The following is an 11,795-nucleotide window of genomic DNA, read 5'->3' on the forward strand; positions in this document are numbered from 1 at the left end:
GGGGGGGGGGGGGGGGGGGGGCTCAACATCCCTTGCGTACGAGGGGCGGCCCTACTTGTATTTGGGGCGCTATTTAAATGGAGGCTTATGGGGCAGGTCTTCGCCTTGTTATCTGGAGCAGCAGCGCGCCCGTGTCTGCAGGGAGGCTGTGTCGTATTGATCTGTCGGCCCGCCTGGCACCGCGCGCTCGAGAAGGAGAGGAGAGCAGAGCGGAGGTGTGAGGGGACGGTGAGGAGGCGGCGAGGGGTTGAGAATCTGGGGGGAGGGGAGGGAGAGCGCGCGCGCGCGTGGTTTATTATAACCCGTACAATAAAGTTCAATAAGAATCGCCTGTATTGGAGTAGGTCGAAGCGTAATGGCCGTGGACGGGAGTTCGTTCCCGATAAATAAGATATCAGATAAGCGTTATTAAGCGGGAGGGAAAGGTCCGAAGATTCCGCGAGGCGTTCCGCTCGTGATTCGCGGCAGAATCTCGCGCCGCCGCTGGTAGGTGGTGCGATTCTCCTTTTTCCTCCTTCTTCCTCTTCTTCTTCTCTCTCTCTCTCACACTGAATCGCCTGAGTTCACTTGCTCGTAGATAATTCTCTCGCTTATTAATTTAGTCGCGGGAATCCTTTTCAATTCCTAGCTGCGCCGATAAGGGGAGAATGTAATTTGGAGCGAGCGTTTCGCCGCGTTTATTTCTCCCGCGTTCCCGTTTCCCCCGGCCGGTCGATGAGAAGTTTTCACGACACGCCGGGATGATCGTCGTTGCAATCGCCGTGGCGAGAATTACTCGAAGAGGTCTGAGAGAGGGAGAGAGAGAAAGAGAGAGAGAGAAAGTCACCTGGTCGAGGCGGACGTGAAAAACAAGATCAGGCGAGCGTGTCACGTGAGCGGTCGAGCACGTGTCCACGTGGGTAACGTCAATGTTTGCACACGCTTGAGGATTCAGCCCGCTCGCCGCTAAGAAGGGTTTCCCGAGAGCGTACCCGCCAAGGATTTCCTCCCGCGGACTTTGCGACCTTCTACCATCGCGCGAAGTACTCGTGAAGAGAATAACTCGCGACGAAGTACGAAAATACCGTCTCTCGGAATTACGCGTAAAAAGAATTGGTAGCTTCTATAATTGCCGCGCGCTCTCTTTGCTGTATTTTTTCTCTCCCTTCCTCTCTCTCTCTCTCCCTCTCTCTCTCTCTCTGCCCTCCCTGCCCAGAAGCCGATATCGCACTCTGCGCAACTCGTAGAACTCAAACAGGTGATTACTCGGAGATTTTTCGTAATTTTCGTCACATATCGAGCGATGCTCCGATTAATTTTCGCGTGTGTTTTCACCGTGCAAGAGTATTTATAATTTCCGTGCAGCCAATAAGATGTAAACTTTGCGGGAAAAATCAATATTCTGTCGGTGAAGTTTCCGAGTACGGCGGTCTCCTTAGACGACGATAAATATTCACTTTTCCTTTGTTTATCAACTCTACGTTAATAATTGCGACCGAGAATCGTATCGCAGCCGGCGTCATATAGGTTGTACCATTCCCTGGATAGAAACTTTTTACTTTTAATTAAAACTAACTTTTTACCGCGAAGTCAACGCAATGTTTAATCTCTCATATGTACAGTCACCGAAAGATAGCAACGTATTTGTTTCGTTGAGTTTCGAGAACGCATCTCGTGGCCAATATGAAAATGCATCTCCTGAGAATTACCGGAAGCGGCAAGTTTTGGCAAGAAGAAATCGACAAAAAAAATGTCGCAATTTCTTTCGTGGTCGAGACCATACACACGTAAAGTTTGGAAATTGTAATAATTAAAATGAAAATTGTAATTTTCAACCTTTATGCGCTACGCGTACGACTGAAAATCGCTTTGAAATGGAGCAACGCGAGTGTGACGGTCACATCGACGAGATCCACCCGAGTTACTCACATCGAGTCTCAATGCACCGAAGTTCTCGAGATCGTTCCAGATCGGTGCAAGTCGACGAGACTTTGCCACCAACGACGGGCTTTCGAGAGCGCCGCTAGACAGCCGTGCGCACGTGACTCGGCCGATTCGTTGTATAACCGGCGACGGGTTACGCAACGCGATTCCACACGGTTTCCTCCCGCTCACCTCTCTCCCTCCCTCTCTCACTCTGTCTCTCTACCTATATCTTTCTCGGTCGCGTTCATTGTCAGAGTGGAGTAATCGTCGCGCCGGCGAGAACGTGCCCGACGGGTAATCCGCAAACAGGTTCCGTCGAATTGATTACAGGCCGCGCGCGCACTTTCCAGAACGCCTCTCGGCGACTTCGGCTTTCCTCGGGCTCGTCGCGCGCGCGCTCGCTTAAAGCCCATCGACAAGCTTTTATCCGATCCGAAGGATACAATGTCGCCGTGGCGACGCCCCGGGACGACGGGCGGGGCGTCGTCTTGACCCAATTTTCACGGCCGGCGTAATTAAATCAGCTCTCTGGTGTTTCTTCGGGGATCGATTAAGCGGGTATGTACGCCGAGCCGAGCGCGCGCGCTGTATCTGCTGGACGGATTTAATCCCTCCACGCTCGGCCTGAATCCTGAATTGACAGATACTTCGCGTCGTGATAATCGACTCTGGTATTCGTCCGCGCTGTTAACTCGAAAAATTATCGTCTCTCAAAATAAGCCGGCAATTCGGATTGTTTTCCCCTCCCGCTTGCAACGACTTACGTATAAAATACATGTACACACGGAGGGAAAGGATTTTCCTTGGATTTTAACGTACGTGTTTGTTCGACTTGAGTTTATTTAATACAAATAATACATATATCTATCATCGAGAAAACAGGTTTGACAGAGATATATTTATTCTCCTGTATAAAATAAATTATTCTTACCAGCGACAACGCGCCGGTTGAGAACCGATCAGTGTCCTTCGTGCGATCCTCCCCGTATCATCGCAATGAGTCCGGACGAGAGCGGCAAGACGACGGGAATCACCTTGTTCGCGCTTCCCGCTCGGTGAATACGGCGCGTTTCGCCTCGTCTTCTCGAATACGCGGGTACATTGATCGGCGAAACGGGGCGCGCTCGGCACGCGATGGCTCGGCGAAGCCTCTCGTAATGCGCGAGCGAGTAGCCGCGCATAATTAGCCGGCCAACTTCTTTGTCACCGGGATCGTTCGTTACGGTGCCGCCGCGTCGTCAGCCTGTGTCGTCGACAAGGACGCGCGCGCACGTGGAGAATATCGAGAATCAGCCACGGTGTCCCGCGCTCCATTGACTTCATTCGCCGAAGGACGTTTTATCTCCGGCCCACATACCGTACCCCTTCTGTTACGCGACCTCCATTCAGTCCGGCGTAAATACAAAGGGCGCCGGCACCCACCCAGGCTCGATCGCGCTGGAGGGGGGGAGTGAGGCTGAGAAAAAATCTCTTTGACACTTTGACACCTGTGCCGCGCGAGTCGATCCTCGACGACTCGCCGACTCGTGGATAATCAGCGGCCAGAGTCAGCACGACGCCGGGCGTGGAGCAAATTCTGACACGGCTTTTCCCCGCAGCGTGGTACGCTCTTTCCAGTTTACCTCGTGTCGTTAATAGGGCGTTTCGCTCTCTCTCTCTCCCCTCCGCGTCTCTCTTCATCTTTTCGTCTCTAATGTTAACTCCCAAAAGTAGAATTAATTGAATACCTGGAGAAGACGAGCAACTGGATATTAATTGTGACGGAGGATTGAAATTCTAACACTACGATGAGAAACCTCGCACGTCACAAGCTGTGCGAATAAGAAATTCCGCCGCGAATTACGGGACAGTTGAATCTGTGACGAGCCGTCTCGTCGGATTCGGGAGTCACCACAACGTGGGTGATTAGAGATCGTGAGGTCGAGTCCGCATCGTACATCGTTTAAAGGCTAATTTATTAAAATCCCGTATGAGGAACTAATTTTAGAAAGCAGACAGTTCTTCGGCATAGCGAAAGATGGTAGAGGGAGACGACGAAGCAGCCTCTTTTTCCAATGTCAAGCCCGGGTGAACGTTTCGAGCCGGGGAATATCGCGGGAAAATCAAGGTGGCGGAAATTACGGCACTTCGCGAGCACTTGGTCAGGCACGGAGCCGGCGAGCCGCAAGGCCGTGTATTTTTAACTTGAGAACCTTCCGGCAGCCCTGCCGCGCGGGATCAATACCTACAACCACCCCCGTCGCCGTGTACTACTGCTGGAAGTAGAAACCGCCGCAGCACCGCTAGCTTTAACCTACATACCCGCGCCTCTTGGCTCGAGCCAAAGCGTGGAAACTTGCCACCGAGTCAAGTACAGGAAGCGAGCGGAAAAAACCGAGTACGTCGCCATGCAGATGCGCCGAGTAAAGCCGCCGTTGCAGAGTTCTCCGAGTGTGTAACGAGGCTGCCCGAAACGTTGCTCAGTAGGCGAGAAAGAGAGAGAGAGGAAGAAAGTCGTGAAACCTATTTTCTACAATATATATTTCTAGCGCGCGCGCATGTTCTTGCTTGAGATACTTCGCATCGTCGTTCTCAGGCCGAGCCGATATTCCCGCAAATTTCGAGCTGCCGAACGAACGGTAACTACAGGCTGCGTTAACGGGAAATGGAGGAGCGCATCTTCGAAGGCACTCGAAAGTGTAACGAGTCAATCGAGTGGCGGATACATTTTCTCAGACAAACGAGCCTCGAGAAATAAAATCCGCGCAAGAAAGAAGTGAAGGAAGTCGCTGGAAGAAGCGAGGCTCTCGTCTTCGAAGGGTCACCGGCCTCAAAGTCGTGGAAGTTCTTTTGCAGTTCTCGCTTCTCCTCTCTCTCTCTCCCTCTCTGCGTCTCTTTCTTCTCTCTCCGCCTCGACCCGAGCTCGGTTTTCCCTCGCGATATCGCGAGGTCGAAGAGGAGAAGCCAGAAAAGGCGGAATCGAGTTCCGAGACTCTCGGGTCGCCGGATATATCCGGCAGCCGTGGAAGCCCTTGGTGGACGCCCAAGAATCTCTATTGCGAGAAAAGAGAAAAGATGGAGAAGTAGTAGTAGTGGTAGTAGTAGGTGGAGGAGGAAGAACACCTTTCGCTCTCCGTGCCGTTCGGAGAGGAGCGACTTCCGCAATTGCGGCGAGGCTCGCGAATAGCGGATAGACGTTCGCGCGACTTCGTCGCTCGCCGGGGTCTAAGAGCAATCCCTTTTATTACTTCTCGACCTCTCCTCCCCCCCGCTTCGTCTCTAACCCTCCGATTTACGTCACGGGACTGTTTGCGGACGTAGGCATTTTTATACGAGCGGCGCGTTCGCTCGACCGTCACTTTCGCGTGCATAATTCACGCAGACTTACGAGCTCGGCGACGCGCATAAACAACCTCGGGAACGTAAAAAAATGCGGCCGAATGATAGAATTGCGGAGAACTCGGTTAGGCTGGCGGCGACAATGAGGGAGGGGGGGGGAGCGCGCAAACGCAATTAGCTCGCGTCCGCATAAATAATACCGCATACCTGAAAAATCTCTTTCTTTTTTTTTTTGTTTCGATGACGTGCGTTCTCTAAGGAGTCGCGAGGAGAGAGTCGATTAACGGGAGACATTCGCGCGCTGAATCGAAAAACACGCGCGCACCACGGGTTAATTAAATACAATTACTCGAGAATTCTTTGATCGTGACAAACGATCGGCGCGTCTAATATTTATTCCACTCGACGTCTCATGCGCGTCGACTTGCGACACAAACGACGCTGACATTTTGCCGGTTCGTTATTTGATTTATGATGACGCCCGAGCACATCCGCCTCTCTAGACCTTACATTCTTGACCCGAAAATTACCTTTTCATTGTATTCTTTTATTTCATTTCTGAATTTCTTCCTTACGGAAACGATCACGGACACTTGACCGTGTGCTCACTCTGTTTCTTAAATATGCGTCCGACGAGGCCCTGCTCGAGGAGGAGGCGTTATCCCGGCGGACGTTTCTTCGAGACGCGCTCGGGAGGAACCTCGGGATGAAGGGGGTGGGAAGAAACGATCGGCTCTGTTTCGGTTCCTTGAGCGCGCGGGGCCGAGGAACGGGCATGAGTAACCGGAAGCCGCGTTCCGTTTCAATGCGCGAGCCTCGCTCGTGAAAGGAGCCGATAACGCGCCGTCGACGGACGAGTCCTTTTCCAAGACAGTCGGCGAGTTCCTTCGACGCGCACTTCCCACGGAATCGCGAAGGAAGCGAGCGATCCTCGCATACCGTTCGCCGATAATATATATAATATTGCCAATTACAGTCGGCGAATTTCCCGGCGCTCGTTCGCGAATCGAGGACCGTAATTAAGACTCGCGCGTTTAACCTGGAAATGCGACAGGAAGTTGAACGAAACGGGTGACTAGTAAAAGTCACTTCCCAGCCGTGGTCGTAACACACACGCACCGATGATTCAATCACTAAGCGCACTTTAACACGATACGTAACGTGGATGTGTTATGGTTATGATTACAGATCCGGGGGCTCTTCTGAATCGCGGTCCGTCGTCAGTCGAGGTGACACCACCACCCGGAACAATCCCTCGCCGGTGGCAAGACGGCCGATCGTGCGGACGTCCTCGGTGCTATCCCGCGGCCGCTACGAGCGTCAACAGCTCGAAGATTCTCCCGAGGGCCAAGATGCACATCGAGGTGCAGGTGGCGCTTAACTTCGTGATATCGTACCTATACAACAAACTGCCGCGCAGACGGGTCAACATATTCGGCGAGGAGCTCGAGAAGGCCCTGAAAGACAAGTTCAAGGGTCACTGGTACCCGGAGAAGCCGTTCAAGGGGTCCGCATTCAGATGCCTGAAGACCGGCGACCCGGTCGACCCGGTGCTGGAGCGCGCCGCGAAGGAGAGCGGTGTGCCGATCCAGGACATCCTGGAGAACCTGCCGGCCGAGCTCGCCGTCTGGGTCGATCCAGGTGAGGTCAGCTACCGGATAGGCGAGCTGAACGCCGTGAAGATCCTCTACTCCGAGACCGGCGATCCTCACGACGAGACCTCGGCCGATCGCGAGGTCACTAAGACCTTCAACCCCGAGGCGCAGTGCTTCAGGCCGATCGAGGCCGTCGGCACGTCGCTGGGCGGTCTTAGCCTCAGTCCAAAGTCCACCTCGCCCTTCTCGAGCTCGCTCGGCAGCAACACCAGCAACGGCTCGTCCAACAACAATCAGCAGAGCGGCCATGGCTCCGGCTCCTCGTCGGCACCCTCGCCGACCCCCATCACCAGCTCCTTCAAAGGCTCGCCCAGTCCTGTGCCGGCCTTCATCCCGCGCACCACCGCCCCGCTCACCTTCACCACCGCCACCTTCGCTCAGACCAAGTTCGGCAGCACCAAACTCAAGACCAGCAGCAAACGCGCCAACAGGTTAGTACTACTCGCCGATCGATGTCCCACTCCCGCTTGCGAGCCCCGCTAGAATCGGCGCTCGTTTGTGCTGCGGGCTCCTGTTTAACCTCCGCCGGGAAGAATGCACGGTGCTGATATAATCTCGCTCGTCCCGACTTCGCCCAGCCGTTGCGAGCTGGAAATGCGCAGGTGGAAGGTGGCGGTAACAGGTAGTGGTTTGTCCTCGTTCGTACGAGAAATCGTTCTTTCGCGACGGAGATTCGTCGCGCACTCCGCCGCTCGAGGAGTATCGCGTTTCGCGGAGCGACGCTCACGAGAGAGTCGCTCGAGATTAGAGAGAGATGATAAAGTCACGCGATCTGTTTCGGAGGCAGGGTAGCTGTTATAGGAAAGGCGCGATCGCTCGCGAACGCTATGCTCCTCGAGTCTTCCCGAGGTAACCCAATCTGTGTGTGTGTGTGTGTGTGTATTCGTGGAATGCTGCTTGAAACGATCCCGGGTACAGGTATTAATAATCTCCGCTAGAAATTAACGCTACTCCGAGTTCCCGCGGTACACAAGTGCCAAGTTGAACGGTGGGATCGCCCTTAGGTGCGAGCATAGAGTCTCGGCCACGTTAGATCACGCTGGCGTGGCGAGTAAGCAAGTAGAAGCCAAGCAGAGCATGCGCCCCCGAGCCTAGAGAGCAACCTAGAGAGCGACTACGTAGGAGACAATCTTTCAATATTGACGATACACGATTAACTTTAGCCCCGCACGCGCTCCTGCTACCTACCTCCCCAACTCGCACCAGGGTGCGACGCGCCAGGTGAGAGCCGGAGGGCGTGTTCACCCGGTCGAGCCCGACCCTCGTACGCGCGCAGTACGCCAGCACGACACACTGACGAACCGCAACGGTCTAACGCTCGGTTTCAGGATGTCGCCCACCGAGTTCTCGAACTATATAAAGCAGCGCGCGATGCAGCAGCAGATCCACCACCACCACCATCATCAGCAGCAGCAGCAGCAGCAGCAGCCGCCGCACCAACAGCCGCAGCAACAGCCGCCGCCGCCGCCGCCGCAACAGCAGCAGCAGCAGCAGCAGGCGACCGCCGCGGGCGGTCTGCCGGTCTCGCAGAGCTCGCCGCGCAGTCGCAGCCTGTCACCCGGTAGCATAGTCGCCGGTGGCGGACAACAGCACACGGACCCGAGCGCGTACTTCTTCCAGCACGGTCCGGCGGCGTACCACGCGCAGTTCCCCCATCGCAACATCTTCGACTCGTCGAGCCACGGCGGCTACCTGCCCGCCGATCTCTACGCCGGCGCCAAGTTCCCGTCGTCGTACCTCGACCCGACCGCCCTCGCCGGCCACCAGTTCTACGGTGGCGGCGTGAACGGCACGAGCGGCGGCACCGGCAGCACGGCGAACCCCGCCGTCTCGCAGAGCGGCGCCGGCAATCTCGGCCCGATCGGCACCGCGACGACGAACGGCAACGTGAACGGCGCGGCGAGCGCCGCGGCGCAGCAGCAGCAGGACAAGAGCGCTCTGGTCGAGGGCCTCAACAACTTCGGCCTCGGCTCCGTCGCACCTTACCCGGCCAGCCAGTACCAGCACCTGCTCGTGGCCAACTAATACCTCGCGCGTGCTCAAGCGTCGGGCCGCCTCGGCGCGGACGGCAAGCGGAAGGGTCGCGAGACTGACGCGATCGTCGTCCCCGCGTCGTCCCTGCGTCGTCGGGACGCAGGCGTGCAGAGTCCGGCTTCCTTACCCTGACCACGAGCACCGGGTGTCTGTCCCCCGGTTAACTCTGTCTCTCTTCCCGACGGGGCCGCTTCTACCGTTGCGCTGACCGTCGGCGCCTGCGCGCCCACCCCATCCGGACGCTTCTCCGAGAAGAGAGGCTCTTTCCCTTGCGATCTTTCCTGTCCGAGGAGCTCTCGGGATACTTTGTACATACACACATACACACACCGTCGACGGTAGGATCGGTAGAGAGAAAGAGAGAGGATCGGCGCGTTTTTCACGAATGGGGGAGAAATGGAGGGCGAGGAGAGAGACAGCCGAAACGATCGACCTCGATTCGAACGATCGAGGCGAGGTTGAGGAGGGAGGGAGAGAAAGAGAGAGAGAGAGTGTGTGTGTGTGGTGCGTGTGGAGAGAGAAAGAGAGAGAGAGAGAGATGTCTGCTTCCAAAGTACGCCTGTTGCGAGATAGCGTGTGCGTGCGAACGTTTTAGGCGTGGAGAAGAGAAGAGAAGGTGAGAGGAGATGATTAGAAGGTGGTGAAGAGGAGGAGGAAAGAAAAACGGCCGACTAACGAGAGCGTGTGTATGTGCTAAAGCTGAAACACCCGATAAGGACCCGATCGCGACGGCGCGAGTTCGACGAAAGCCACCGCGTGTGGCTGTTCCACACACACATACACACACATACATACATACACACAGAAGTCTCATGCAAAGACACGCACATCGTGCGGTGCGTAGCGCACCGGTGGACGTTCGGACGACGCGTCGAGCGCCGACACCTGGGACAGCAAAGACTCGTACACACTCGACGCATACACACGTAGAGGGAAAGAGAAAGAATGAGAGAAAGAAAAAGCGACATACACACACGTACATGTACTCACACTCTATATACGACGATACGAACCCACGCGGACACCACACGTAGACCACACGTCACACGCGAGCATCCACGCACGAGAGAGAAAGAGAGAGAGAGAAAGAGAGAGACATACATATATATCGAAAAGGAAAAAAAAACGGAAACCACGTAACCACGCGACACACCCACACACAGATATTACCAACGTGTAATAATTTATTTTTTCACTGGTATAGTCGGAGAATTGATAATGAATATATCTGTAGAGCCTATGTATTATATTCAAGATGCACTACTCACTACTCTTCACGGGTTCTCGCGAAACGGTAGGAACTATATACCACACACTTGTCCCCGCTCGTCGTGAGCCGAGCGAGCCGTCGAGAGAGAGAGAGAGAGAGAGAGAGAGGGAGATAGATAGATAGAGAAAAAGATACAGATCCGTGGACCGATAGATCGATAAGGTAAGGTGTCTTCCAGCTTTCTCAGTTTCCATCGATCGCGAGCGTCGTGCGACGATACGCGCTCGAACATGTATCCGGGCCACGCACCCGGCAGCTAACTCGGAAGCTGTTCAGGCACTAAATACATAAGCGCGTCTAAACGAGCCGAAGATCGGACCGCGGATAGCTTCCCTACGGAAAGAGAGAGAGAGAGGGGGAGGGGAGAGAAAACCTTACGTTGAATCGAGAGATTTAAGAATAAAAGAGAAAAAGAAACTAAAAAAAATAAGAAAACAGACGAACCTACGCTGAAGAAAAGACGGCCCGTTCATTCGCACGAGACGGTAGATAGGGCGAGGAAGGAACAACACGCGATCAGGACGAAGGACCGATCTCTCCTTCGTGAGTATAGTGATAATACAGGAACGAGCTCGCAGTTTTATACCGTTCGGAAAACTCGTCCTCGGTACGATTTTACATTTTATTTTTATAATAAATGCAGTAGAATGTAGGAGAAATTGCGAGAGCGAAAGAGAAAGAGAGAAAGACAGAGAGAGAGAGGGGGGGGGGAGGAGAGAGAAAGTGTACGTATGTGTGTGTGCATGTGTCTGTGTGTGTGCGTGTGACGACGAGTGTGATATACAGGGGATGAACAGGGAAAGAGGATGAGGAGAAGAAGAAGAAGAAGAAGAAGAAGAAGTAGTTGAGGACGAGATAGAAAAAGAGCCGGTGTGTTCGTAGGAACGTAAGTGGCCTTGTTGCCGGCCTCTCGATATTTGCTCGCCTGCGAGCCCGTCCCCGCCCCGCCGCAGAAAAACTCTCGGGAATCGATTTCCTTTCGAGATATTGCCTTTCGATTCGACATCCGGAGTCGATGACCCTCCCTGTCGGAAAACCTCCTCGAATCGTTAAACTCGGCAACAGCTCGGGCCGCAGCCGCTGCTGTGCGTTTCAACCGGCAACTTTTCCATTTACTACTACGGGTTTTTTTCTTTCTCTCCGCTACCTCTCTTCATCGCGGATAGCGTAACGTTTCATCGATTATTTATGCAAAAGCGATTCCCGATCTCTCAATGACGCACAGTCGCGGTTCTACGCGGTCGAGCCGAGAATAGTCGACCTTCCCGTCAGTGAAGACAGATTTGCCGCGGACGTTAAGCGCGATTCACAGCGAGTTCCCGTTTCTTACGAAAATGATTCGTTCGAGCGGAGTCACTCGCGGAGCTTCACGGTGCTAAAAAACAGAATCGAGAGTACAAAGATAGCGAGGGAGCTGAGCAGAGGAAGGAGAAAACGAACGGCGGGCGGAGCAGTCTCGAGAGGGCAACGTCGCCGCTTAGCGTTCACGAGGTTAATTAGGTGATTACGTAATTACAGGCCGCGCGTTATTGTCCTCGTCGGCGAGGCGACGAGGCTTGTCCGATCGCGAGAATCGTTTGCTATTCGCAGATTGATCGTTTCTTCCCCCCCCC

The 11,795-nt window shown here is 54.4% G+C and overlaps 1 protein-coding gene across 8 annotated transcripts in view; it reads left to right on the top strand.

The window, feature by feature from the left end:
* Positions 1-11,565, top strand: part of LOC106748250 (protein Tob1-like) — an 83,799-nt gene extending 72,234 nt beyond the window's left edge. For all 8 annotated transcript variants that reach the window (XM_014626588.1, XM_014626593.1, XM_014626590.1 and 5 more), the window contains 2 exons: positions 6,412-7,309; positions 8,207-11,565. In XM_014626588.1, coding sequence (XP_014482074.1) covers positions 6,576-7,309; positions 8,207-8,903 — 1,431 coding nt within the window. In that variant the 5' untranslated portion in view covers positions 6,412-6,575 and the 3' untranslated portion in view covers positions 8,904-11,565. The remainder of the gene's footprint in view (positions 1-6,411; positions 7,310-8,206) is intronic.
* The last annotated feature ends 230 nt before the right edge of the window (positions 11,566-11,795 follow it).

Source organism: Dinoponera quadriceps, unplaced genomic scaffold (assembly GCF_001313825.1).
Source record: "Dinoponera quadriceps isolate SergipeBrazil2010 unplaced genomic scaffold, ASM131382v1 scaffold2600, whole genome shotgun sequence".
In the NCBI taxonomy this organism is placed as follows: Eukaryota; Metazoa; Arthropoda; class Insecta; order Hymenoptera; family Formicidae; genus Dinoponera; species Dinoponera quadriceps.